The sequence below is a fragment of the Terrapene carolina genome, unplaced genomic scaffold (assembly GCF_002925995.2).
Source record: "Terrapene carolina triunguis isolate 2854851 unplaced genomic scaffold, T_m_triunguis-2.0 Scaffold210, whole genome shotgun sequence".
NCBI classification, from domain to species: Eukaryota; Metazoa; Chordata; order Testudines; family Emydidae; genus Terrapene; species Terrapene triunguis.
Genome location: NW_020664561.1, coordinates 1,155,212 through 1,183,068, shown reverse-complemented (window position 1 = coordinate 1,183,068; position 27,857 = coordinate 1,155,212). Strand labels below are relative to the sequence as shown.

At 47.0% G+C, this 27,857-nt stretch overlaps 1 protein-coding gene across 4 annotated transcripts in view; it reads left to right on the top strand.

Moving 5' to 3' along the window:
- LOC113405055 (UDP-N-acetylhexosamine pyrophosphorylase-like) overlaps positions 1-19,060 on the top strand; it is a 42,055-nt gene extending 22,995 nt beyond the window's left edge. For 2 of the 4 annotated variants that reach the window (XM_026655400.2, XM_026655398.2), the window contains 6 exons: positions 6,371-6,564; positions 8,308-8,451; positions 10,374-10,562; positions 11,498-11,545; positions 15,671-15,737; positions 17,467-19,060. In XM_026655400.2, coding sequence (XP_026511185.1) covers positions 6,371-6,564; positions 8,308-8,451; positions 10,374-10,562; positions 11,498-11,545; positions 15,671-15,737; positions 17,467-17,559 — 735 coding nt within the window. In that variant the 3' untranslated portion in view covers positions 17,560-19,060. Of the gene's footprint in view, positions 1-6,370; positions 6,565-8,307; positions 8,452-10,373; positions 10,563-11,497; positions 11,546-13,464; positions 13,636-15,670; positions 15,739-17,466 lie in introns of those variants that run through there. The other 2 variants (XR_003899868.1, XM_026655401.2) reach the window with 2 other exon arrangements.
- Positions 19,061-27,857: the final 8,797 nt, after the last annotated feature.

Below are 27,857 nucleotides of genomic sequence, written 5' to 3'. Positions count from 1 at the left end.
CTATGCAAAAATGAGGGGGTTAGTTAAACAGAAGTTAAAAAGTACAGTGACTAAAGTGAAATCCCTGCAAGCTGCATGGGCGCTTTTTTAAAGACACCATAATAGAGGCCCAACTTCAATGTATACCCCAAATTAAGAAACACAGTAAAAGAACTAAAAAAGAGCCACCGTGGCTTAACCACCATGTAAAAGAAGCAGTGAGAGATAAAAAGACTTCCTTTAAAAAGTGGAAGTCAAATCCTAGTGAGGCAAATAGAAAGGAGCATAAACGCTGCCAAATTAACTGCTTGAATGTAATAAGAAAAGCCAAAGAGGAGTTTGAAGAACGGCCAGCCAAAAACTCCAAAGGTAATAACAAAATGTTTAAGTATATCAGAAGCAGGAAGCCTGCTAAACAACCAGTGGGGCCCCTTGATGATCGAGATACAAAAGGAGCGCTTAAAGACAATAGTCATTGCAGAGAAACTAAATGGATTCTTTGCTTCAGTCTTCACGGCTGAGGATGTTAGGGAGATTCCCAAACCTGAGCCGGCTTTTGTAGGTGTCAAATCTGAGGAACTGTCACAGATTGAAGTGTCACTAGAGGAGGTTTTGGAATTAATTGATAAACTTAACATTAACAAGTCACGGGGACCAGATGGCATTCACCCAAGAGTTCTGAAAGAACTCAAATGTGAAGTTGCAGAACTATTAACTAAGGTTTGTAACCTGTCCTTTAAATCGGCTTCTGTACCCAATGACTGGAAGTTAGCTAATGTAACGCCAATATTTAAAAAGGGCTCTAGAGGTGATCCCGGCAATTACAGGCCGGTAAGTCTAACGTCGGTACCGGGCAAATTAGTCGAAACAATAGTTAAGAATAAAATTGTCAGACACATAGAAAAACATAAACTGTTGAGCAATTGTCAACATGGTTTCTGTAAAGGGAAATCGTCTTACTAATCTATTAGAGTTCTTTGAAGGGGTCAACAAACATGTGGACAAGGGGGATCCAGTGGACATAGTGTACTTAGATTTCCAGAAAGCTTTTGACAAGGCCCCTCACCAAAGGCTCTTAAGTAAAGTAAGTTGTCATGGGATAAAAGGGAAGGTCCTTTCATGGATTGAGAACTGGTTAAAAGACCGGGAACAAAGGGTAGGAATTAATGGTAAATTCTCAGAATGGAGAGGGGTAACTAGTGGTGTTCCCCAAGGGTCAGTCCTCGGACTAATCCTATTCAACTTATTTATAAATCATCTGGAGAAAGGGGTAAACAGTGAGGTGGCAAAGTTTGCAGACGATACTAAACTGCTCAAGATAGTTAAGACCAAAGCAGACTGTGATGAACTTCAAAAAGATCTCTCAAAACTAAGTGATTGGGCAACAACATGGCAAATGAAATTTAATGTGGATAAATGTAAAGTGATGCACATTGGAAAAAATAACCCCAATTATACATATAATATGATGGGGGCTAATTTAGCTACAAGTCAGGAAAAAGATCTTGGAGTCATCGTGGATAGTTCTCTGAAGATGTCCGCGCAGTGTGTAGAGGCGGTCAAAAAAGCAAATAGGATGTTAGGGATCATTAAAAAGGGGATAGAGAATAAGACTGAGAATATATTATTGCCCTTATATAAATCGATGGTACGCCCTCATCTCGAATACTGCGTACAGATGTGGTCTCCTCATCTAAAAAAAGATATACTGGCACTAGAAAAGGTTCAGAAAAGGGCAACTAAAATGATTAGGGGTTTGGAACAGGTCCCTTATGAGGAGAGATTAAAGAGGCTAGGACTCTTCAGCTTGGAAAAGAGGAGACTAAGGGGGGGATATGATAGAGGTATATAAAATCATGAGTGATGTGGAGAAAGTGGATAAGGAAAAGTTATTTACTTATTCCCATAATACAAGAAGTAGGGGTCACCAAATGAAATTAATAGGCAGCAGGTTTAAAACAAATACAAGGAAGTTCTTCTTCACGCAGCGCACAGTCAACTTGTGGAACTCCTTACCTGAGGAGGTTGTGAAGGCTAGGACTATAACAGCGTTTAAAAGAGAACTGGATAAATTCATGGTGGTTAAGTCCATTAATGGCTATTAGCCAGGATGGGTAAGGAATGGTGTCCCTAGCCTCTGTTTGTCAGAGGATGGAGATGGATGGCAGGAGAGAGATCACTTGATCATTGCCTGTTGGTCCACTCCCTCTGGGGCACCTGGCATTGGCCACTGTCGGTAGACAGGATACTGGACTAGATGGACATTTGGTCTGACCCAGTACGGCCGTTCTTATGTTATGTTCTTATGGGCTTAGCTACCCCATGCCCATTTAAACTAATGGCAAGAGTGCATTAAATTCCTCTCAGTGGCCAGCTTTGGAAAATCTCTGCCTTGAGGAATTTATTTGCCTGGCCACTACATATCTCTAGCCAATAAGAATTCATTATTTGTGTCCTGGGCCCTGGCACAGCTGATCATCTGCTCAATCTTAACTTTATATTAGCAATCACTTTTGAACCCAATTTCTTTGACACTAAGAAGGTGGAATCTCCAGGTTCCCTCACAAAGCTTACCTTAGATGAGCAGTATTTTAATTCTCCCCCTTTTAAAAAAAGCAAACATATTTAACATTAAGCTGCCTTTGTGGCCTGCACTAGGTATTTCCACAGTTGCATGGTTGAAAGTATGTGCAAAAATGGGATCTTGCTGAAATAGCTGCACAAACTCCACAGCTGTACAGGGGATAAGAGTTGGGCGTCTGGTTTTGAACAGTGCAGTTTTCAATTGGACTGTGTTTGGCAAGTGAGGCTGGAGACTAAGGCCTTGGCTACACTTGAGAGTTACAGCGCAATATAGCCACCCACAGCGCTATACCTCACTCCCCGTCCACACTGGCAAGGCAGGTACAGCGCTGTATCTCCATGGCTACAGTGCTGCAGGTACTCCACCTCCCCGAGAGGATTAACAGCTGCTGCGGAGTGGCTGAGATGCTGCTGCTCCAGTGTTAACGGGGAGTAACCTTATTACCGGTGATTGACCTCCAGAAACTCCTCATAATCCTTTTAACTGAAGCTTCCTCTCTTTGTTTTGTTGTGAACTCCTGAGGCTCCGTTTGGGGAGCTGCTTATCAAAAAAACAAACACAGCTACTGTTTGCTGTGAATGAGTAGAGGCAGGCAGGGGGGCTCCCTTTGGAACGCCCACAGCTAATGTTTGCTTGAAGAGAGAGGCAGGGAGGGGGTTCGATTCCGTTTTGAGCAGCTGCTTATCTGGTCTATGAGGAAAAAAAACAGCTGCTGTTTGCTTTCAGTGAGTGAGAGGGGGTGGAGGAGGGAGGGGGGTCGGAACTTACAAGGCAGCCTGCTGACACTCTCAGCACTTCAAAAACCCACTCTCTCTCCCCCCCGCTCCCTGTCACACTCCACACCACCCCCACCCTTTTGAAAAGCACATTGCAGCCACCTGAACGCTGGGATAGTTGCCCATAATGCACCGCTCCCAATGCCGCTGCAGATGCTGCAAATGTGGCCACGACAGTGCGCTGGCAGTGTGGACAGACTGCAGCGCTTTCCCTACTCAGCTGTACGAAGACAGGTTTAACTCACAGCGCTGTACAGCTGCAAGTGTAGCCATACTCTAACACTCAGTGAGGAGTAGCTGCTTGAAAGGTGTCAGTCTGCGAAGGTCGACCACAATCGTTGTGGGTTTTTTCTCATTTTTTGCCAAACTGAAGGGAGGAAGAAATTGTGCTCAAACTCCACTGTTTGGGCTGAGATCAGGCAAGGGAAACTTCATACAAAAGCAAATATTTCCGGAGGTGATGGACATTTGAAAATAATGGGTTATAATGGAAGCCTGGACATAATACAATACCTGATACGCATTCTAGTGCTGCCTGGTACCATATGCTGTCTCTGGGGGATATGTGAACCTCTACAGAGTTCTGATTTTTCTAAACACGGCTGAGTACTGTCGTGTTGGAGGGGGTGACTGCCTGCTGCTTGGCTGGCTGCAGTGATTTGATTCTGGCCCATGTCTCAGTGCAGCTTGTGCTAGCCCCCATGATCCTCCCAAAGCACTTGTGATTAGACACTTCAGTTTGCACCAGAATGGCCTTCAGATTCCATGCAGGCAAGGAGACTCATCCAAGGAGGGACCTGGTAGTTTGTAGTTCTGTGTGGGGAGTGCCCTAGTGGTAGGACACATAGCTTTACGCTGTAAGACTCTTCTCTAGTGCCACACGAGGCTTCCCATGCACTCCTCACCACTACCGAACACCAGATTCTCTGGGGATATAAAGCCGTGTCTGCTGTGACTTACCGTATCCATCTCTAACTAAAGATCTCAGTGGAAGGGCCTTCAGGGCATGCCTGCGTCCATTCCTAGGAAATCCCCTCCTGCCAAGCCACTTTTATTTGCATCCAGCCTCTTTTGACGAAGAGCACAAGGGGGAGCTAGCCCCACGAGCCGCGTCTAAGAAAGCTCAGCACCCACAGCCGGGACCAAGTTTTTAGAAAGCCCAAGGCAGCAGCTGAGCTCTTTCATATTCCAATAGCTGGCCCAGATTCTCTAGTGTTCAGCACCAAGGTGAGTGGCCAGCCTGCCACAGAGAGCAGTCGGAGACCTGCTGCCTCCGCAGATGACACTTGTGGGCAAGGCCTGTTTCAGTGTGGCTAGACAGTCTCATTCAGCTCCTGTGCAATGCAGCCCGAAGGGCAAGCCACTCGCTGCTCCGTTTTCTCTCCCCAGCTCCATGTCCTCTGTTGATTCTCCATGGGCAATGTGAGCATGGAGTGTCCTACCAACTGCAGAGCCAGTCCCCGTAGCAGGAGGGAGACAGCAGTATTCTGTCCTTCGTCTGGTGCACCTAGGGTGACCAGATCACCCAAGTCAAATATCGGGACGCGGGGGGGCGGGGCAAAAAAAACAAAAACAAAAACCCCTTCCTCCACAAGCGCTGGAGGGAGGCCCAGGAGATGCAGGGGGAGCGCGGGGCCAGGGTGAGTGAGAGTTCGGCCTGGCCCCGAGCAGGCAGGACTCAGTCGGGCGGTAGGGAGAGTAGGGGGGCGGCCCGTGGGGCCAGGCGGCAGCTGTTCTCCCCCCCTGGGCAGCGGGACTCGGGAGCAGCCGCTGCTGCAGCTCCCACTGCCACGGGGGGAGGAAGCGGGCGATGGCCAAGCTCGGCGGCTGCGGCTCTGGCGCCCGAGCCCGGGCCTGCTGCGGGGACCCAGCAGCATGCACGCTGCGCCCAGCCCCTGGCCAATCGCGTCTGGGCTGCTGCCCAGCTGGTGCAATCCCGTGGCGGCCCCGGGGCGGAGGCATCGGCAGCCCAGCCCCGTTCGTTCCCCTGCAGGACCCGAGCGGGACGGGGGGGCTGGGGCCTGCTGCCCCCACTCCGGGGCCGCCGCGGGATTGCACCAGCTGGGCAGCAGCCCAGACGCGACTGGCCAGGGGCTGGGCGCAGCGTGCGCGCTGCTGGGTCCCCGCAGCAGGCCCGGGCTCGGGGGGTTCGGGCCCGGGCACCAGAGCCGCAGCCGCCGAGCGCCATGGCCGCTTCCTCCCCCCGCGGCAGTGGGAGCTGCAGCAGCGGCTGCTCCCGAGTCCCGCTGCCCAGAGGGGGAGAACAGCCGCAACCTGGCCCCGCGGGCCGCCCCCCTACTCTCCCTACCGCCCGACTGAGTCCTGCCTGCTCGGGGCCAGGCCGGACTCTCACTCACCCCAGCCTTGCGCTTCCCCTGCATCTCCGGGGCCTCCCTCCAGAGCTTGCGGAGGGAGGAGGAAGGGTGAGCCTGGGGAAGAGGCGGGGATTCGGGAAGGGAGCCAATGGGGGAAGGAGGGGGCGGAGTCGGGCGGGGGGGGGCGCATGCACTTCCGGGCTCCGGAGCATTTCCTTGTTTGTCCAGTGTCCTGACCACACATCGGTCGGGACGTAGGACAAACAAGGAAATATCGGGACAGTCCCGATAAAATCGGGACGTCTGGTCACCCTAGGTGCACCAGATGCTGCCACAGGAGAGGAGCTGTCTGTGGGAGTGAAATCCTCTCCTGGCAGAACAATGTTTCTGGGAGAAGGAAGCAGAGGACTGGATAGCCTGTGAGGGAGAGGGGCAGGTGCCAGGGAAGCACATGTAGGGGACAGGGCTTGGATGGAGGGGGCAGAGCTGTAGAACAGATTGGGATAAAGAGGGTTGATTTATCCTCTCTTTTTTTTCCTTTCTAAGGACAAAAGCATCACCTAAAAGCCAGTGTAAAAGTTGTGAACCCCTGTGCGAGGTGCTCCCACTCGTGCCCCTTTCTGCACTGGCTGTGGTAACCCACTTCACCCCCTTACAGGGACTTCCCGGACAAATGCCCTTTCATCTGAGTTCTCCTGTGTGTGTTCTCTGGGCAGGTGGTGGAGAAGACAAACCCCATGGAGCCAGTGGGCGTGGTGTGCAGAGTGGATGGCATGTACCAGGTGGTGGAGTACAGCGAGATCTCCCTGGCCACAGCACAGAAACGTAGTTCCGATGGCCGGCTGCTGTTCAACGCAGGCAACATTGCCAATCACTACCTCTCAGTGCCCTTTCTGAGAGATGTTATCAAGTACGGGCAAGCTTGGACCAGGGGCTGTGTATTAGTGCAGTGCCAAAGAGAAGAGCTGGGACTTGGAAATCTAGCCTGGTCCTATTGCAATCAGGCAAAAGCTCTTGGGCAGCATATCACTCTGTTAAACACTACAGGGGTTGCAGCTTTCCCAGAGCAAAGTAGGATGAGGGGTGGGGCCTGAGTGTCTCCTTCTGGCACTAGTATTTCTCCTCCTAGCCCCTTTCTTCACAACCACCTTACCTCAGCAGCAGCCCAGTGGCTGTGTTCACGCTCACCATGTGTGGTAAAGTCCAAGCTAAATGGTGGAAGGCAGGAGACTTTCATCTCTGGTCAGAATGAGGCTGTTCTCTGAACTTTGTGGCACCCCTCAGGAAGTAGAAATCAACCTCAGTGTGCAAGATAGGTAAAGTACCCTGCTGCTGCTGTTCTCGCTATAGAGACAGCTCTCAGAACCAGCAATCCAAACCCCCGCCCTAAAGTGACGTGGGTAAAATGGCAAACTACCTCTGCCTTCACTAGGTTCCTGCTTCGGTGAGGTTGGGACCCCCTGCCACCTGGGAACAAAAGCCACTTACATCCTTGCAGACAGGACGGCTGAGAGTCCGGGCATGATGAACGCTCTCCCATTATGTCTGGAATGAATTGTAACACCTGTCCCCAGGCCCACAGTCCCTCACTGCCCTGACTATATTGCACTACTGGCAGAAGCCCTAGCTGTCATTACTGAGCAGGGACCAGCTGCAGTATGCATTGTTGCCATTATTGTAGCCTCAGGTGGCCTTCTAGCATGTCTATTCACATGGTCATCATAGCGAAAGCTGGCGCTCCTTGGAGCAGACATCACACTGTTATTCTCCAGATGTCTCGCCACTTTAGAATAGTTCCTCTTGCTCTCAACCCCCTAAATTCTCTTTTCCATCACCTCTATACATTCTCTGCCCCTGGCAAGACTGGGACTGGTTAATATTGCTTCACTTCTTAATGTAAATGGAGCATATTGTTTTGTGGGTGTGGGGCAGCTGGGAGGTGGCTGCTGGGGCTGGGAATATTTGGACTGGGACGGTCACTGACAGGTAAATAAGGAAACAAAACAAAAACTGCTTCTAGAAACTAAAGCACAATTAGCAAGGGTTGAAACCCAACTGGACTGTCTAGCAAGATTAATAACAGGCACTAGGATGCATATGTGCAGCCAACAAAGCACTGAGGCAAGGGCCAAGATCTGGCCCTGTACATGAACTTCTTCCCCTCCACAAATCCCTCAGGAGCATCGTGTGCACAGCACCGGGCCTGGAGTATCAGCATCATGCTTTGTCACCCTCTCGTGCTCTGTCCAACAGTTTGCTCTGCTCTGCTCTCCTGTCTTTCAGCAGGAGGCGGAAGCACTGGAGTACCTGGGCTTCCTCCACTCCAGCTGCACAACCTGCAGAGAAGGTTGTGAGCCTGCCAACACTCCCAGAAGCTAGGGAAGAGGGGAACAGAATGGTTTGATCCAGGGGGCATTAAATGGGCACCAACAGCAGGAGGAGGGCAGGTTGTAGGGAGTTTGGTTTTTTGTATTCTGGCCATAGGGCAAGCAAAGTGCAGGCAGCTGGAGGACCAAAAGAGGAGGCAGCTGGGAGGACGATACACCCCCATCATTACCAGCTGCTCCTTGGCCAGAATGACTAGAGGACAGTGGCGGCTAGACCATGCCTTCTAACTGTAGGAGGTTCTGACTCCTCTTTCTTGCCCTGCCAGCATTTACGAACCTCAGCTGAAGCACCACGTGGCCCAGAAGAAGATTCCGTACGTGGACATCACCAGTGGGCAGTTGGTCAAGCCAGACAAACCGAATGGCATCAAGATGGAGAAGTTTGTCTTTGACATCTTCCAGTTTGCCAAGTATGCCCTGGGCTCTGCTGCTTGTTACTCAGATGGTAGAATATTGCTGTACCCTCTTCTGGGGCTGCTCCAAGGAGGAGCTGGGTATGCCAGGTGTTACTGGCAATTACTGTATTGGTGTTGGTATGCTATAACCGAGCACGGACTCGGCCGCTCAGCGGCAGTGGTCTCCCAACAAGGACAACATGGCTTGGTCACAGGGCTCCTCCCCCAGTGCAGTTACACTCTGGATTCCATTACAAACCGTGTAGGAAGCTGCGCTGTCACATGCAGATGACGTGGCTCTCAGCACAGTGTTGAGGAGGGCTGACTGTGGTGACTGGCCTGTACAGATAAAGACTCGGGGTCCAGCTGCAAGAGCCAGTTTTGGTGCCCAGTCCTGCTCTGAGTTCTGCCCAGGCTTTGTTCCCTGGTTTGTTCGTTTGCCTCCTTGCAGGCTGGCAGCTGCCCTGTCACCTCTGTCTGGTGCACTCTGCACTGCCCTTTAGCCAAGAAAGGAAGCAGTAGGGCAGGGTTGGAAAGTTCTATGCTTCCCGCTCCAGCCCCCACATGGTCTCCCATTGTGGGCTGCTGTCACTCCCTGCCTCAGGTTGGGGAGTGGGACCAGAAACCTTCTGAGATAGGCCATTCTCCTGGAATTGGGATGAGAAGCTTCTCGAACTCCCTCTGGTGCATTGCCAGCCATCTCAGTCACATCCTCTGCTGGGAACAGCCTGGCCTGGGCTGGGAACAGCCTGAATCATGGAGCTCTTGTCAGAGCAGAGTAGTCTCTGGACTGACAAAAGCCACCTCCAGCAACAAGGAAAATGTGTTGTACAGTAACTCCTCACTTAAAGTTGTCCCGCTTAATGTTGTTTTGTTGTTACGTTGCTGGTCAATTAGGGAACATACCCAATTAAAGTTGTGCAATGCTCGACTCTTACGTTGTTTGGCTGTCTGCTTTCTCCACAGCTGGCAGCCTCCCTACGCCCCTCCCCCCCCACGCCTCCCGCCCGCTGGCAGACCCCGCGGATCAGCACCTTCCCCCTCCTCCCCCTGCCTCCTGCTGGTGGCAATCAGCTGGCTTGCGGTGTTTTGGAGGGAGGGGGGAGGAGTGAGGACTCGGCACACAGGCGCCCTCTTCCTCCCCTGCCTCCCGAACCCAGCGAGCCAGCTGATTGCCCTGGGCAGGAGGGAGGGGGGAGGAGGGAGGACTCAGCGCGCAGGCTCCCCCTCCCTCCCCTGCTTCCTGCCGGCAGCAATCAGCTGGCTTGCCGTGTTTTGGAGACGGGGGGAGCGAGGACTCGGTGCACAGGCTCCCCCTCCCTCCCCTGCCTCCTGAACGTGGCAATCAGTTGGCTTGCAGCGTTTAGGAGGGAGGGGGGAGGAGCCAGGACACAGCGTGTGAAGTAAAGGGGGAGGAGGTGGGGGGGGGGAGAAGAGGCGGGTCAAGGGTGGGGGCTTGGGGGAAGGGGTGGAGTGGGCAGGCTGAGGGTTGAGGCCCCCCGCCCCCCCGCCCCTGGTGCTTGCAGAGTAGGGGAAGCTGCCCTGGAACCTAACCCCCCCGTTTACATTAATTCTTATGGGGAAATTGGATTCACTTAACATCGTTTCACTTAAAGTCGCATTTTTCAGGAACATAACTACAACGTTAAGTGAGGAGTTACTGTACTCCCCACGCTCAGAGCAGGGGACACAGGCTCAGGGCTGTAAGGCCTAAGTGGCTACAGACTTTACAGACTGAGTGGGTGCAGTATCTCGGCCCAGAGGAGCTAATTGTGACGCCACTGGCATTATCTGTGCTGCCGGTTGCTGACAAGTCTCTGGGATGGAGAGAAGAGGGGAGGCTTCCTTTCAGCTCCAGAGAAGCGAGAATAAAGGGAATCTGTAGCAAAGCTGTTCTCTTTGACACCAAGCTGTTCCCTGCCTTATCCCCGCTCCAGACAGTTTGTGGTGTACGAAGTGCTGCGTGAAGATGAGTTCTCTCCTCTGAAGAATGCAGACAGTCAGAATGGGAAAGACAACCCCACCACTGCCCGACATGCCCTCATGTCGCTGCACCATTGCTGGGTCCTCAATGCTGGGGGCCACTTTGTGGATGAAAATGGCACCCGCATCCCTGCGATTCCCCGGTAAGTTGTTGTTAGCTGCCCTACCTCTGCTCCATCCTCACAGAGCAGGCTCCTTTACCGTCTCAATGGTGGGATCAGAGCAGAGACATTTCATTCCCAGTTTGTGATCTAGCCTTGGGAACACCAGGGCGCCCCATTGGCTGTCCTACCGGGGAGCATTCTTCCTGCCCTCAGGGTTTAAAGGTTCCTTCTGGAGAGGCTTGGCCACTTGTGACTCGTGTCGTCCAGTTGATGTACTGTTCTGTTACTCAGCTGAGCACCTGTCTTGAGTAGGGGACAGTGACTGGTCTGTCTGTACACTGAAGAGAATTCTTTTCATCCCATGGATTCAGAGCAGAGAAAATATTAGCAAATAGTTCCCAGCCGCTGTGCAACCATTCAGTAACGAGCAAACAGATCCTTTGAGAGCCTATGCAGACTCGTTACCTGGAACTGATGGCTAATTGGTCACTACTCCGTGGTGGTCAGAGTGCCACCCACAAGTGAAATATGGCTTGTGGAGTTCTGCCATGTGGTCCATGGCCACTGCTACTGGCGGAAGTGCAACCTGCAGAGATCAGTTGTGTATACCTAGTCTCCTGTAGGCCGACCTCTGCATTAAGGGTAGCTGCACGCAACTTTGCTGGTGTGAGCTGCCCTCCCCTGGCTCCTGACCAGCTCAGGCAGTTGGCCTGAGTTTGTTCAATACAGTGAAGAGGTTACTGGAGTTCTCCACCACACAGCCCATCCTAAGGAGCAGCTAGAGTTATAATGTATCCTTGCCAGCAATTGTGCTCTCTGCTGCTGGCCATCCCCCTCACCAGCTCTTCACCGCAGCCACCACTACTAGGGGGTTCCAGGAAGGGGCTGATGAACAGCTTTACCTCCTAACTTGGTTTAGTTCCGTTTCAGTTTGTTTCCGTCCTCTTTAACCCTTATTTATTCCCACGTAACAGCTTCACAAGTGGAAAGCCAGATGCCATCACAGCTGATGTCAATTGCAAGTAAATATCCAGTGCCAGGCTGTGTGCATCATGCATGGTGATGGGGCTATGCTTAGGTACTAACAGGCTCTGCATTTCACTGCAAGGCCAGGTGCCTGGTGAGTGGCAGTTCGCACTGGTTGGTGTGCACTGCTTTCATGGTGACTGGCTTCTGATTGGGAGCTACTAACAGAATGGTAGCGAGGGTGCATGCTGGGAAACGGAGAGCATGTCCTGCTAAAGAATCCTGTATCTGTTGCTTCTCACGGTAGCTAGATCCAAAATCAATGATTTATAATATTCTGTGTTCTTGCCGGGACCTGTCTCATGTCCAGGCCTGTGTGTGTTAATTCCTACTGCTCCTCTCAGCAATGAGACTGAGTGGTGTAACTTGAGGCAGAACTTAGCCTGGCAGTTGGAATTTGGGTTTACAGTTTTGCTGATGCAGGAGCCAGGAAAGACTTCAGCGCCCTTCTGTGGCTGTGCTGTCTTTCTCTCTAGGAAGTGGATCTGAATCCGATACACACTGGGAAAAGGTGAGAGAACGAACCATGTAAAAATGGCATGGGAGCTCTTCAGGTCCTTGCAAAGTAGGCAGGGGTTGGCTGTGGCCTTCTGTCAAACTGTTCTTCCTGCACCAGAGACTGGCTGGAACTCTAGCTACCATGTACGGGCCCAGCTGAGCTTGCTGGCATTTGAACTTGTACTTCCAGAGAGTCTGTGTATTTCAAGCCATAAATGGAGACCATCCTCTTCAGTGTTCATCATCTCAGGCCTCACACTAGGGAAACTAACTGGAAAACAGTTTCCTTAGAACGTTAGGAATTGGGGCTATTTGCCACATGAGCCTTGTACTGTACATGTTTGGGAGAAGGTCTGCCTTGGACTCTTTGGGAGACAGTGGTCATTCAGACTTGCTGCTTGCTTCTGTGATTCATTTAAATGCTATTCCTGGGGGAATTCTGCACCACTGCACGCCTGCAGAAACATGTTCCCCCCCCTACACACACTCACACTCTCTCTCTCTCTCTCTCTCTCCCTCTCTCTTTGCTTTTCCACAGAAAAATGGTGGGGGTTCCGGGTCTGGGCAGGGCAAGGTTTGGTTGGGGGGGTGTCCAGCTGCATAGGGAATGGGCAGACAGGGGGAGCAGCTCCCTGTACAGTGACCCCTTCCCCACTTCCTGGCCCCATGACTCTTCAGCCACTGGGGGAGGGGTCACTGTACGGGGAGCTGCTCCTCCTGTCTGCCCATTCCCTATGCAGCTGGACACCCCCCCCCCCCCCACCCCCCCCCCCCCCCACCCCCCCCCCCCCCCCCCCCCCCCCCCCCCCTAGACCCCCCCCCCCCAATTCCCCACTCCCAAACTCCCACCTCCCCAGTCTCACATCCCCTGAATTGAGCCCCTCCATACCTGGACCCCTGCCACACTGAGCCCCAACCAGCTGCATCCTGAGCCCCACTCCCCCAGCACCAAGACACCCCACCTCCCCCCAAGCCATAACCACCTTCACCGGGACTCCACTGCAGAGTTCCATTCCCCCTGCACCCAGAACCCCCCAACGAGCCCCTGTGCATCCAGATCCCCTCCACCGAGCTGCCTGCACCCAGATGGTGCCACACAAAACCCTGGTACTCTTGAAGGAATTCTGCACCAAAACATTAAAAATTTTAAAATTATGCATATTTTATTTGTCAAACTAACACACACCATTTCAATTATTTTGGTAATTTAATACTTGTCAGCAAATAATTGAAAATGATGTGATTTTATTGTGTTATTTTGACACACAAAATATGCAGAATTTTTAAATATTGTGTGCAGAATTTTTAATTTTTTGGCGCAGAATTCCCTCGGGTGAAGATGGAGTGTTTGGGAGCTAAGAACTGGGCAGAGAGAAAGACACACCTCTCCCCTCTTTAACTGCTTGATCTATGTCAGGTGATAAGGACGTCAGTCACTGTGAAGCTGGGCAAGATAAAATCAGTAAACGAAGGGAAAACATCCAACCCCTTCACCTTTCATCAGAGCAACACACTGAGAGTGCTCTAGTACCTTGTGGTCAACTTGTCCAGCAGCTTGAATTCAAACTTTTCCATTCCCGCCTAACAGGTAAGGCATGGGAGAGGGTGCCACAACAGTGAACACTGCTAGATATGCTAGATCTTCCTGAGGTCTCATTTAATAATCAGCATAGCCCTACACGTGCCCGGCCACATAAAGAGTGGAATTGCTGAGTCTGACATGCTTATGTCCCGGCCCTTCACACATAGCGACCACATCCTTTTTCCCCTTCCCCCAACCTCTCCAGCATATTTCCTCCTCTACTTCTGTCCTGAGATGCCGTGAGTTCTAGTGTCACAGAAACAGATTTCCTGAGGCTCTCTTGGCTGTGCTTTGACATGGGGTATGGTTAAAGAGAGGTCTCCTTCTGTTTGTACTGTAGTAGAATCCAGAAGGTACACCCATGTGATCTAGGTACTATACAAACACCAAAAATCAGTCCCTTCCCAGAGATCTTAGTTTGGCTACTGCTCGTGTTTCCTATCACCCAGAATCCACTTAATTCTCATATGAACCCCTTTTTGATACCGTCCGCCCTGCAGAACCAGTACAAGTTGATATTTGTATTACAGAAACAGTTGGAAGACCACAGCTGAGATCGGGGACCCATTGTGCTAGGTGCTGTACAAACTTAATGAGCCAGCCCAAGCCCTACTGCAGGTCTTAGTCTAACCAGACAACAAAGGGGGGCAGGAGACGGGCACAGACATGTGATGGGACTGCCCCAGGTCACCCACCAGGCCAGTGGCACAGCTCGGGATAGAACCCAGGTGTCCTGAGTCCCAGATCATGCTGCCTCCCAGAGAGAGTAGGATTCTGTCCCCCTTGCACTGCATCAGGTAACGACTGCCACTGCCAGCATTAGCATTGTTCAACACAAAACAGAAAGAACACAGCCATCGAACTCATGTTGAGCAGCTCTTAGCTCTGGAAGTAGCCTCACTGATTTAGGTCTGGTCTACACTAGGAAATTTGGTTGGCATAACTACATTGCTCAGGGCTGTGAAAAATCCACATGGCTGAGCAGCAGTGTTAAGCTGACCGAAGTCCCTGTGTAAACAGCACTAGGTGGATGGAAGTCGACCTAGCTACCGCTTCTCAGGGAGGTGGATTACTGATGCCAATGGGAGAACAGCTTCCATTGGGGTAAGTAATGTGTACACTGAAGCACTACAGTGGTGCAGCTGTGCCGCTGTAGCATTTTAACTGTAGACAAGCCCTATGTGGGCCTGCTTGAGGACTGCATTTCTACCACCTGACTCATGCTAAGTAGTATCTGGTCCTCAAGTACAGGGGTGATACTTACAGAAACTTACAAATTGAGCAAACTAGATCTGAGAACCACTCAATGGTGACTAAATATGGGACAGCAGTGGACAGGAGATCAGTACTTTTTAAAGCCTTTCAAAATATCTGCTTGGGAAGTTCTCCATCTCGTGTGGCTTCCTGGTAGAAATTTCATGTTAAAAAAGGTGAGCTGCATCTAAAAAGTTTTGCTAACAATTGCTGCAGTCAGAAAAAGCAAACAGCACATGCACCACTTACAAGCATAAAACACACCTCCAGCTTCTGAATTAAGACTAAGAAAAACCTTGATGTTAGACCGGAGTCCCTGCATGCCCCAGAGACAGTCTGAGGCATCCTGAAACGGCTACAGCTCATGCACCCTTACAGACAAGCAGTCTGATATAACATGGGGGAGGGGCTGATCATGGGGAACAAGAGAACAGGGTCACACTATGTCACTTCACTGGGTCTTCCCCAATCAGTCACTGCCTCTGTCTCAGGCTTAGCAAGCATTAATCCTGCATGCACAGCTGAGGCTTGATGAATCTGTGAATGAGCCAGGCATTGGAAGGCTGTGCATGAGTACAAGCCATGTTCGTTCCTCAGTATACTGTGTTCGCCCCTTGCATTGGCATCAGGGGCTAGTGTACACACACAGTCTGCATATACAAAGTGCAGCTGCTTGCACCTTGAAGGCTGCTGGTGTTTAAGGGCTGAATTCTCCAGGGCTCTTACTGATAGTCACCACAACTAGAAGCATCTGTTTCTTAACGCAACTTTTCTCTTTCTGCCTTAGTTTGAAGGATGCTAACGACTTGCCCATTCAGTGTGAAATCTCTCCTCTCATCTCCTATGGTGGAGAAGTAAGTATTATTCCCCCCGCCCTTTCTTTCTAACTGAAAATGCATTTGTAAACTAGCTTAATGAGGTTTTCGGGTGACTGAGGGGTTATGCAGATTCTGTAATTGAAGGGGGAGGGAGTGAGGGGTAGAGTTGGCTTATTAGAGACACCGAGAATTTCTCGGTGAGGTTACCTAGGCTTTACTGAGTTAGGCAAGGTACATCCTTGATGCTCTGGAGGTGGAGTGTTTGTCTAGTCAGGGCCTGACTTTGCCCATGCCTAGTGGATCTGCATTCTGTATCTGCTGAGCAAGCAGCTGTGCTTTGGCCTTCTGGAAATATCACCCCTTCAGCTATTACTTAGTGAATATGGCAGTTAGTTTGCAGCTATCGGAACAGTCTTACAGTCACTGGTGTGTCCCACTGAAACTGGATGCATCAAAATTCTGCAACACCTTACAGTACATGATGGTGCTGGCTCTTATGTAGGCCACACATCAGTAGCTGAAGGGAGTATTGCTGGATTCTCTGTGCAGCTTAGAGCCCTTGCTTTGAGTTTCATTAAGACCAGCTCAGCGAATCTGAAGCTGGCATTTATTGGAAAGAACCAATTCAGTCCACAGGACGCAATGCAGTCCCTTTGACTGCTGGCATTACATGCTCATCAGTTCAGTACAACTTACCTCTTATGTCCTGTCCACACTGCCTTTTAACCAAGCTGGTAACCGGTTACTGCCATGGCTTGCTCTAATCAGCATTGGCCAAACTTGGCTAGGAACCGTGGCAGCAAGGTGGCCCAGGTTGACACGTTTTCTTTCTGTAACTGGTACCATATGGTCAACTGGGGACAGAGCAAATGGGGACCGCCCCCAGCCATGTTCTGGCTTGGCCGTTCCTTCTTGTGCAGGAGGACATCCCAGAATACCTTGCTGCAGATGCTGCTCTGCATACATGTCTTCGGAGCGCTTTGTCAGAGCTGCCCAAACTTCTCCAGAACTCACTGAAAAACCACTCTTGGGCAGCATGGTAGATGGGACACGCTCCCAGAGCTGTGATGGCAGGAGCCCTGCTGTTTAGACCAGTGGTTCTCAACCAGGGGTACATGTACCCGTGGAGGTATGCAGCAGTGTTCCAGAAGGTACATCAACTCATTTAGATATTTGCCTAGTTTTACAACAGGTTACAGAAAAAGCACTAGCGAAATCAGTACAAACTAAAATGTCATACAGACAGTGACTTGTTTCTGCTGCTCTGTATACTATACATTTCAGTGTAAGTACAATGTTTATATTCCAGTTGATTTATTTCATAATTATATGGTAAAAATGAGAAAGTAAGCAATTTGTCAGTAATAGTGTGCTGTGACACGTCTGTGTTTTTGTCTGATTTTTGTAAGCAAGTAGTTTTAAGTGAGGTGAAACTTGGGGTATGCAAGACAAATCAGAGTCCTGAAGGGGTACAGTAGTCTGGAAAGGCTGAGAGCCACTCCTTCAGACAAAACAGAACCTTGTATCTTATAACTGGTTAAGAGGATGGTTGCAATATTGCAGTTAAAGGTTGTCATGCGGATGGGCCCAGAGCATTAACTATTTAACCAAGCTTTCTGCTCTGGCACGTCACTTTAATTTGCTCACCCCACTTGGTTAAGTATCTAGCTCTTGTCCGTTGGCAGGTAGAGCCATTCTTAATGCTGCTAAATCCACTGGGCTGTTGTCACCTGGTTCTTAACAGCAGCTATTTTTCTCCTTTTAGGGTCTGGAAAAGTATGTGGAAAACAAAGAATTTCATGCGCCGTTGATCATTGACGAGAATGGGATCTATGAGCGGGTGAAGAACAGTGTATAGACTCTTTTGCAGGAAGCCAGCAGACCCAGCATAGCTTGTGACTTTAGCTGTCAGACTGTAAATCCAAACAGATGAAGATTGTAGCTGTAAATGGTAGGGGCTAGTCTTGCCCTCTGAATTCACTGGCTCGTGGCACATGATGGTCTCTATATTTTAATTTAAAAAACAAACATTTTAGTCAATCCCCTGAAGCTAAGTACAGATGTGGTGTTGCTCTCCACGCTTTGAGCATAGGCATTTATTTTAAATGTGTATAAAATAATAAACAATTGTACATGCTGAAAGGTTTTTATGGTACGAGGAGGGGTTCATATTAAATTTTATTTTTTCCTCAAAAAGACATGACTATCTTTAAAAACAAAAATAGGATCGATGTCACTGTCCACATTCTGCCTTTTTAGAGTCATCATTTTGTTAGCTAGTACATCTGTTTTGGCTTCTCATACACTACATTACTAGGTATTATGTGCATGGTATTAATATAACATACATTATGTATATGGGTGATGGGAAGTTATGTTAACTGATTGTATTATGCTCTTCCCACAGTTCTGTTCACCTATGTCAAGTATCCCACAACACTGCAAAGCTGAAGTCAGCTTTGGCATTAGAAAATAGGAAACCTGTCAAAGCAAAGCTGCATAAATACCTTGTACCAAGTGCAGTTAGGGAGTACTTTCCTGGCTCATCAACACTTGGAATGTAATATTCAGAACAAGATATGGGAAAGTATAGGGAGGTACCAAGGACAAAGCTGGCACAAACTAGTGGGTTACATTTAAACTTTAACTGGACGTACATGGGTCATTTAGCTTGTAACAATCACACTATAAATAGAAGTGGGTTTGAGGGCATATCTTTGAAGCACACCTTCTGTGAAAGGTGAACATGCTGCGAGATAAGAATTGCTTCCCAGAAGGAGGGTATGTATGTTTCTTCTTCATATTATGCTGTTTTGTCTTTAGGCAATAAATTTGGCTAGGCTTGTTTAGTTGGTCCCTTGAACATTCTTAGGCCTGGTTTACTCAGGAGGATTAGGTTGGTTTAACTGTGTCAGTCGGGCGGGGGTGGTGGTGGAAAATCCACTCCCTTGTATGGCGTTGTTAAGTTGATCTAAGTTGATCCATTGCCTTAGCTACTGGCTCTCTGGGAGGTGGATTACCTATGCTGATGGGTGAACCCCGCCCATTGAGATAGTGTCTGGACTGAAGCATTACAGTGGTGCAGCTGTAGCATTTTAAGTGCAGACAAGCCCTTAATAATGAACCATAAGTGTAGTCAAATCAATTGGTTAGACCATTAATCAATAATTTGGCAAACCAGGCCAGGGGACATTAGCCAAGCATTAGTCAAACCCGTTTGTCCTGAGGTCATGAGCTAGCCAGTTGGATTTGGAGTATCAGTTTCCTAGACGTTGGACTTTGGGAGTCCTTGCCAAGTCGGGGGGAAATTATATTAAGTGTTACTTTGGCAAATAACTGGTTAACAAAGATTATGGAAAGCAAAAACTACTTTCTGTGCCATAATAAAGCCATATTTTAAGAATATTTAAAGATTAATTATAAGTAAAATGTTTTCTGTGCAAAATACCCAGATAAAGCAAAGGCTAAAGTGGCCACTATTTGCAACAGAACACTATGTTGTGCTAAAACACCGAGTAGAAATATAAAAATATAAGCCATAGCAAATGAAAGGGAGAAACAGGACGTTTTAAAGCATGTTATCATACAGTACATAACAGACCATGGCAGTGATTTGGTCACATTAAAGGCAATCCAAAAAGTGATCCATGGAGTCATGTATGTAATCTGTTTAAATTGGAGATGGAGGGAAAAAGCAAAAAAGGGAGAAGACAAAGAAATGGGTGTTTATACAGTGACACACAATCTATTAACCGAAGCAAGAAAGGGCACTACTGTAAACAATTTGGAGTGCAGACAAAAGCAGCAGGCACTAGGGGAACAAATACAGGTTTTGCAGGGACAGGTAGCAATCCCCACACTCCTCCCAGAGCCAGGATAAAAACCAGAGGTCCTGGCTCCCAGCCCTCCTTCCCCCCTCCCCTCCCAAATGCACAGAACCACTCCTCTCCCAGCCGATGACATAACCTTCTCTCTCTAATATTTTTACTTTCAGTTCTAGTTTTTTCTTTATGTCCTTTCTCTGTCAAATCCTCCCCTTTCCTTTTATATTCTTCACATGGCTCAGTTTGCTGAACTCGCTGCTGCTGTCTGTGCTTTGGAATGCCCTCACAGAATTAAGTATCAGAGGGGTAGCCGTGTTAGTCTGGATCTGTAAAAAAGCGACAAAGAGTCCTGTGACACCTTATAGACTAACAGACGTATTGGAGCATAAGCTTTCGTGGGTGAATACCCACTTCGTCAGACGCATGTGACATGCTTCTCACAGAATTAATTAATTTCCCTTGGCTTGTGCCTACTTCCTTTCCTATATCGATTCTGTGACTTCTTCCCTTCCTGCAATTTAAAAAGTGATAGTTATTACAGAAACCCCTATTGCAGAAAGAGACCGAGAAACTAAAAGAAACAGATTACCAAAATGCCAAAGGTGAAAGCTTTACTTTAAATAAATTCAGTAAAATGAATAATTTTAACCCTTCTGGAAATCAATAGCTAAAGAAGATATGGTTGCCAAGCAACAGAATGCTAACTTGCTTTTGATCCTAAAACTGCTCTTTTTTCTTTTAACTAGACACTAACTAATTAATATATACATGGATTTTTCTTATTTCTGTATAGTAGTATTCTTAAGGTAAAAGTATTGTAAAGTAATGTAAGTTGCCTTAAGTTAACTAAATTAATACAACTGAGTGGGCAAATAAAATAGGGATTTTAATCAATTCTTATTAAAAGTTTTTTAATAAAAAAAAAACAACCTGCCTAATTGTTTAATTCTTTTAACTTTTTGTTTTGTAGCATACCTTGCCATAGTAACTTTTTTAACTCTTAATGCTTCATCTTGTATATTTAAAAATAACAATTTTGGCACCATTTGTCTTTAATTGTAAGTAATCCTATGTGTCATATGTTGTCCTATGTGTTATGTTTTGTGGATCATGTGACTTCTTGCTTTTATTTTACTATATTTTTCAGTTTTGTTGCAACAAAATCAATTTTGCACGCATAATTATAAAAATATATGTTTTTAACATTAGTGGTACCACACTATTTTGATATTATGGTTGCACTTCATAATACCACTTCATTTTTTCTGCAAAGTTCAAAATGGGGTCAGTTTATAAGTATATGTACATATATTTCTGTCTCAAAGAATAATTCAACGGCAAACAAATAAAATGTTTTAAAACGGGGGAAAAGGCCTCAATGCAAAAACAACATTTAATAAGATCATAACTTTTTTGTTATAAATTTGGTTGCACCTTTATTAAATATTAAAATATAGTTAAATTATTTTATAACCAAAGTGTTTAAGCTATAACAATATATATTGTCTCATTATGTTGCACAATGTTAAAGTTAACCAAATAAATTTCAGCAGATTTCTGTCTTTGTCTCCCAAGCACAAGCAAATGTCATAAGAATTTATTAACCTCAAGGGTTATATAAACCTTCATTTAAACTTCATTTTGCTTTAATTTTTATACTATTTTGTTTTGTGCTGTGTTTAACAATGTATTGTTATAAAAGTTTGTGCTTTAAAATAATTAACAAAGTTTAATTGCTATAACATACAAATTAACTCTAAGAACCTTGGGTAAAAATTCTGTTGCTAACTTGTTAAGAGTGTCTTGGTGGTAGGTGGGGAGGAGCGCAATTAATCTCACAGAACATTGTGATCACTGTCTTAGCATCAAGCACTATATTTATTATGGAAAACTAGTAATGCACATGTTAAGGAAGTAAGAAATAATGTCTTTATGCAAAAACTGCAAAAGCATCTAAAACAGGTATATTTGTGCTAAAGAATTGGGAAACTCAAAACAAACAGCAAAAATTATTTTAACAAATGAGTAAAAGAAAAATAATAAAAGAATAGAAAACTAGGCCCTGCATCTGTCATAGTCTATGCCAAAGCATAACTTGTTTCATCAATAGCTTGGTCCCCATCGCATTGTGAACAAACGGAGCTCATCTGTGTATAAATTTGGGTTACTGGAAACAAAGAAATGTGGAGAAGTCTATCATATTAAGAACATAAGAATGGCCATACTGGGTCAGACCAAAGGTCCATCTAGCCCAGTATCCTGTCTTCCAACAGTGACCAATGCTAGGTGCCCCAGAGGGAATGAACAGAACATGTAGTCATCAAGTGATACATTCCCCATCTCTCATTCATTATGTTAGTTATATTAACCAGCATAAGCAGTTTAAGGGTGCATACCACAGACTGGAGCCACCAGAATATATCAGTGTGCAGTGAAGAAGTTCCCTGGGCATCAGAAGAAGAAAAGACAAAGTGCTTTATAAATTACAGACTGGTCAACTATACTTTAACCTACGATACACAGACAATTGAGTATGCAATTAAGTATAGAGGCATAAAAACCTAGCTGGGCCAGGTCTAACTGTTATTTAAACTGTATATTATTAAGGAAAGTGAGTTTATGCATATAACTGGTTTTAAATCTCTCTCATTGGCATATGGATGAATTTGATTATTGTGTAAAAGCAAATATATATTTCTTTGTTAATTAATATAATAGCATCTTATCAGGAACATGCACAAGATTCAGTGGGAGCTAGCGGACAGGAGCAGCAAATGGGAGTTTTGCAAGGGAATTCTCCAGGTGACGGAGGAGCAACTACGTGATCTTGTGGTGAGTTTGTTTATTTGTGTGCATGTTGCTTGACTAAAGTATAATATGGTCTGTTTGGGGGCCGTGTGCTGTGCCTAGTGGTCTGCTTGGGAAGGCTGAGACCTTCTTAAGGAGGCTTTGATCCTTCATCCTTTTAGGATCCATTAACCAGGGGGCAGGTCTTCTTAGGGAGAACGGGTCTAAATAGCCAGCCACTAAGCGACCAGAGGAACTAGTGAACAAGGCAGTTTGCAAGGGAGTTTAGAGAGAGATACACCTAACATTCTCTAAATTGAGGCCAACAACCCCCCCATTCCACTCCCCAAAAAAGGCTGCAGGAGTAAAGGAATGCAGACAGAAGTCCAGCAGCAGAGTGGGGGATATTCAGGTTATAGCACTGACTGCAGCATATACAATTACCTGCCTTGTGGGCAGGTGGCGTATGTGTGCATTCGGTGCAAGCAGCTCATGGCTCTCAGAGACAGAGTACAGGCTCTGGAGACCAGAGGAGCTGAACTGGAGGAGCTGAGGGACACAGAGAGGTACATAGAGGAGACTTTCCGGGACCCAGTAGAGCGGGTTCATCCCCAGTCTGACAGCCTCTGTGCTGTTGAGGAGGATGAAAGTCTCAGGGAAGGAGAACATCAAGCTGGAGCAGAAGGCAATGACCCCATAGTTGGTACTCTTCTTCCCAGTAATGCCATGGTACCCTCTCACACTGAGGACACCCCTCCAGGGGAGGGAACTCCAGTTATTAGGAAGAGACAGGTAATAGTTATGGGGGAATTTGCTCTTTAGAAATACAGATAACTGGGTTTGTGATGACTGGGAGAACCACATGGTGAACTGCCAGCCAGGTGCAAAGGTTGCAGATCTCTCAAGACATCTAGACAGATTTATGTGCAGTGCTGGGGAGGAGCCAGTGGTCGTGGTACATGTAAGTGCCAATGACATAGGGAGGGATAGGAGAGAGGTCCTGGAGGCCAAATTTAGGCTGGTAGGTAAGAGATTGAAGTCCAGGACCTCCATGGGAGCATTCTCTGAAAAGCTTCCAGTTCCTCGCGCAGGGCCAGTTAGACAGGCAGAACTGGTTGGTCTCAATGCATGGATGAGACAATGGTGTAGGGAGGAGGGATTTTGATTTATTAGGAAATGGGGAACCTTTTGGGAAAGGGGGAGCGTATACAAGAAGGATGGGCTCCACCTAAACCAAAATGGAACCAGATTTCTGGCATGTAAAATTAAAAAGGTCGTAAAGGTGTTTTTAAACTAAGGGCTGGGGGAAAGGAAAACTTTTTCACTAGGAGGGTGGTGAAGCACTGGAATGGGTTACCTAGGGAGGTGGTGGAATCTCCTTCCTTAGAGGTTTTTAAGGTCAGGCTTGACAAAGCTCTGGCTGGGATGATTTAGTTGGGAATTGGTCCTGCTTTGAGCAGGGGGTTGCACTAGATGACCTCCTGAGGTCCTTTCCAACCCTGATATTCTATGATTCTATGAAAGGTGACAGGTGCGGAGGAGCACATGGTTCAGAGAGAGACATCCCTTAGGGGCAGATTTATTAAAGGGGATTCTCTGTATTCTATTAGAGAGGAGAGGATATAAGTTGATAAAGTACAGGGAGAACTGAAGAGAAACAGTCAAATGAAAGAGTCCCATTCAGTTACATCACATGGAGGACAGACAACTAAAAAGTGACAAAATTTATAAGTGCTTGTGTACAAATGCTAGAAGTCTAAATACTAAGATGGGTGAATTTGAGGGCCTAGTATTAAATGAGGATATTGATATACTAGGCATCATAGAAACTTGGTAGAAGGATGAGATATCAATGGGCTATGGTAATACCAGGGTAAAAAATATATAGGAATGACAGAGTAGGTCGTGCTGGTGTGGGAGTGGCACTATACGTGAAGAAAGCATCCAGTCAAATATAGTAAAAATCTTAAATGACTCAAACTGTACCATAGAATCTCTATGGATAGAAATTCCATGCTTGAATAATACGAGTATAGTAGTAGGAATATACTACCGACCACCTGACCAGGATGGTGATTGTGAAATGCTCAGGGAGGTTAGAGAGGCTATAAAAATTTTAAAAAACCCTCAGTAATAATGGGGGATTTCAACTATCCCCATATTTGACTGGGTACATGTCATCCCAGGATGGGATGCGGAGATAAAGTTTCTAGACACTATTAATAACTGCTGCTTGGAACAGCTGGTCCTGGAACCCACAAAGGGAGAGGCAATTCTTGATTTAGTCCTAAGTGGAGCACAGAATCTGGTCCAAGAGGTAAATATACAGTCAGAATATACAGGCTGCCTTAGCAGCCACCTCTGAAGAGAGACCACCTTTCATGAGCAACTACTTACAGAGGCCACGGAACGTTTTCCCCCCTATAATTTAACTGAAGAATAACTACCTGTCATCTGCAACCAGCGACCACATTTTCTTACTCCCATCCATAAAAACAAACCTGTAGGAGAAATCAATCTTCCGTACTTCTGTGCTGCTTCTGCTGGTGGCAGTGCTACTTTCAGAACTGGGCACCCAGCCAGCAACTGCCGCTCTCCAGCTGCCCAGCTCTGAAGGCAGCGCAGAAGTAAGAGTGGCAATACCGTGACCCCCTACAATAGGCTTGCAACCCTCTTTTGGGTCAGGAACCCCCATTTGAGAAACTGTGTACTTTTCTGTACTGTACTACTGTATTAATAAACCCATAGTACAGTACTGTATCGTATAGTGTATATAATGTTCATTTAAAAGGCAATTCAAATTAAACCTGAAACATGGCTACCAATTGTAGCCTTTGAGTACATAGTATAAATGCCCATTTTACAGCAAACCTTTGAAGAGAGACCACCTCTAACAAGTGACCACTTGCTAACTCCCATGAATGATCGTTCTTGGTATGTTTTACTATAGCTGAACCATTCAGTGATAGCACCATAATATAATTAAATTAACATCCTTGCGAGGGGAATAAATACCAAAGAAGCACACCACAGTAACATTTAACTTCAGAAGGGGAAACTACACAAAAATGAGGAAAAATAACAGGAGTACTTGTGGCACCTTAGACACTAACAAATTTATTAGAGCATAAGCTTTCGTGGGCTACAACCCACTTCTTCGGATGCATATAGAGTGAAACATATATTGAGGAGATATATATACACACATACAGAGAGCATGAACAGGTGGGAGTTGTCTTACCAACTCTGAGAGGCCAATTAAGTAAGAGAAAAAAAACTTTTGAAGTGATAATCAAGATAGCCCAGTACAGACAGTTTGATAAGAAGCAAGTGTGAGAATACTTACAAGGGGAGATAGATTCAATGTTTGTAATGGCTCAGCCATTCCCAATCCCTATTTAACCCTGAGTTGATTGTGTCTAGTTTGCATATCAATTCCAGCTCAGCAGTCTCTCGTTGGAGTCTGTTTTTGAAGTTTTTCTGTTTTAAGATAGCCACCCGCAGGTCTGTCAAAGAATGGCCAGACAGGTTAAAGTGTTCTCCCACTGGTTTTTGAGAGACTATGTCACACACTCTCAAAGAAACTGCGAAACCACCTGATCAGCATCCTATACAGCAAACAGGGAAAGATTAAGAATGAGCTCTCAAAACTGGATACTCTCATAAGAAACCAACCTTCCACACAAACTTCCTCATGGATAGACTTTACAAAAACTAGACAAGCCATTTACAAGACAAACTTTGCCTCTCTACAAAGGAAAAAGGACACTAAACTATCTAAACTGCTACATGCCACAAGGAGCCACAACAGTAGTTCCCTTAACCCACCCAGCAATATTGTTAACCTTTCCAGCTATACTCTTAGCCCAGCAGAAGAGTCTGTCCTATCTCGGGGCCTCTCCTTTTGTCCCTCCAGACCCACGAACATGATACAGTTCTGCGGTGACCTAGAATCCTACTTTCGACGTCTCCGACTCAAAGAATATTTCCAACATACCTCTGAACAGCATACTAACCCACAGAATCCCCCCTACCAGCACTACAAACAAAAGGATTCTGCGTGGACTCCTCCGGACGGCCGAAACAACAGACTGGATTTCTACATAGATTGCTTCCGTCAACGTGCAAAGGCTGAAATTGTGGATAAGCAACATCACTTGCCCCATAACCTCAGCCATGCTGAACACAACGCCATCTACAGCCTCAGAAACAACCCTGACATCATTATCAAAAAGGCTGACAAAGGAGGTGCTGTCGTCATCATGAATAAATTGGAATATGACCAAGAGGCTGCTAGACAGCTCTCTAACACCACATTCTACAGGCCATTATCCTCTGATCCCACTGAGGATTACCTAAAGAAACTACACCATCTGCTAAAAAAACTCCCTGACAAAGCACAGGAACAAATCCGTACAGACACATGCCTAGAACCCCGACCAGGGACATTCTATTTGCTACCCAAGATCCATAAACCTGGAAATCCTGGACGCCCCATCATCTCAGGCATTGGCACCCTAACATCAGGCTTGTCTGGTTATGTGGACTCTCTCCTCAGACCCTACGCTACCAGCACTCCTAGCTATCTTCGAGATACTACTGACTTCCTGAGGAAACTACAATCCATCGGTGATCTTCCAGAAAACACCATCCTGGCCACTATGGACGTAGAAGCCCTCTACACCAATATTCCACACACAGATGGACTACAAGCTATCAGGAACAGTATCCCCGATAATGTCACAGCTAACCTGGTGGCTGAACTCTGTGACTTTGTCCTCACCCACAACTATTTCACATTTGGGGACAATATATACCTTCAAGTCAGCGGCACTGCGATGGGTACCCGCATGGCCCCACAGTATGCCAACATTTTTATGGCTGACTTAGAACAACGCTTCCTTAGCTCTCGTCCCCTAACGCCCCTACTCTACTTGCGCTACATTGATGACATCTTCATCATCTGGACCCATGGAAAAGAAGCCCTTGAGGAATTCCACCATGATTTCAATAATTTCCATCCCACCATCAACCTCAGCCTAGATCAATCCACACAAGCGGTCCATTTCCTGGACACTACTGTGCTAATAAACGATGGTCACATAAATACCACCCTGTACCGGAAACCTACTGACCGCTACACTTACCTACATGCCTCCAGCTTCCATCCAGGACACACCACACGATCCATTGTCTACAGCCAAGCTCTAAGATATAACCGTATTTGCTCCAATCCCTCAGATAGAGACAAGCACCTACAAGATCTCTATCAAGCATTCTTAAAACTACAATACCCACCTGCTGAAGTGAAAAAACAGATTGACAGAGCCAGACGAGTACCCAGAAGTCACCTCCTACAAGACAGGGCCAACAAAGAAAATAACAGAACACCACTAGCTGTCACCTTCAGCCCCCAACTAAAACCTCTCCAGCGCATCATCAGAGATCTACAACCTATCCTGAAAGATGATCCTTTACTCTCACAGATCTTGGGAGACAGACCTGTCCTCGCTTACAGACAACCCCCCAACCTAAAGCAAATACT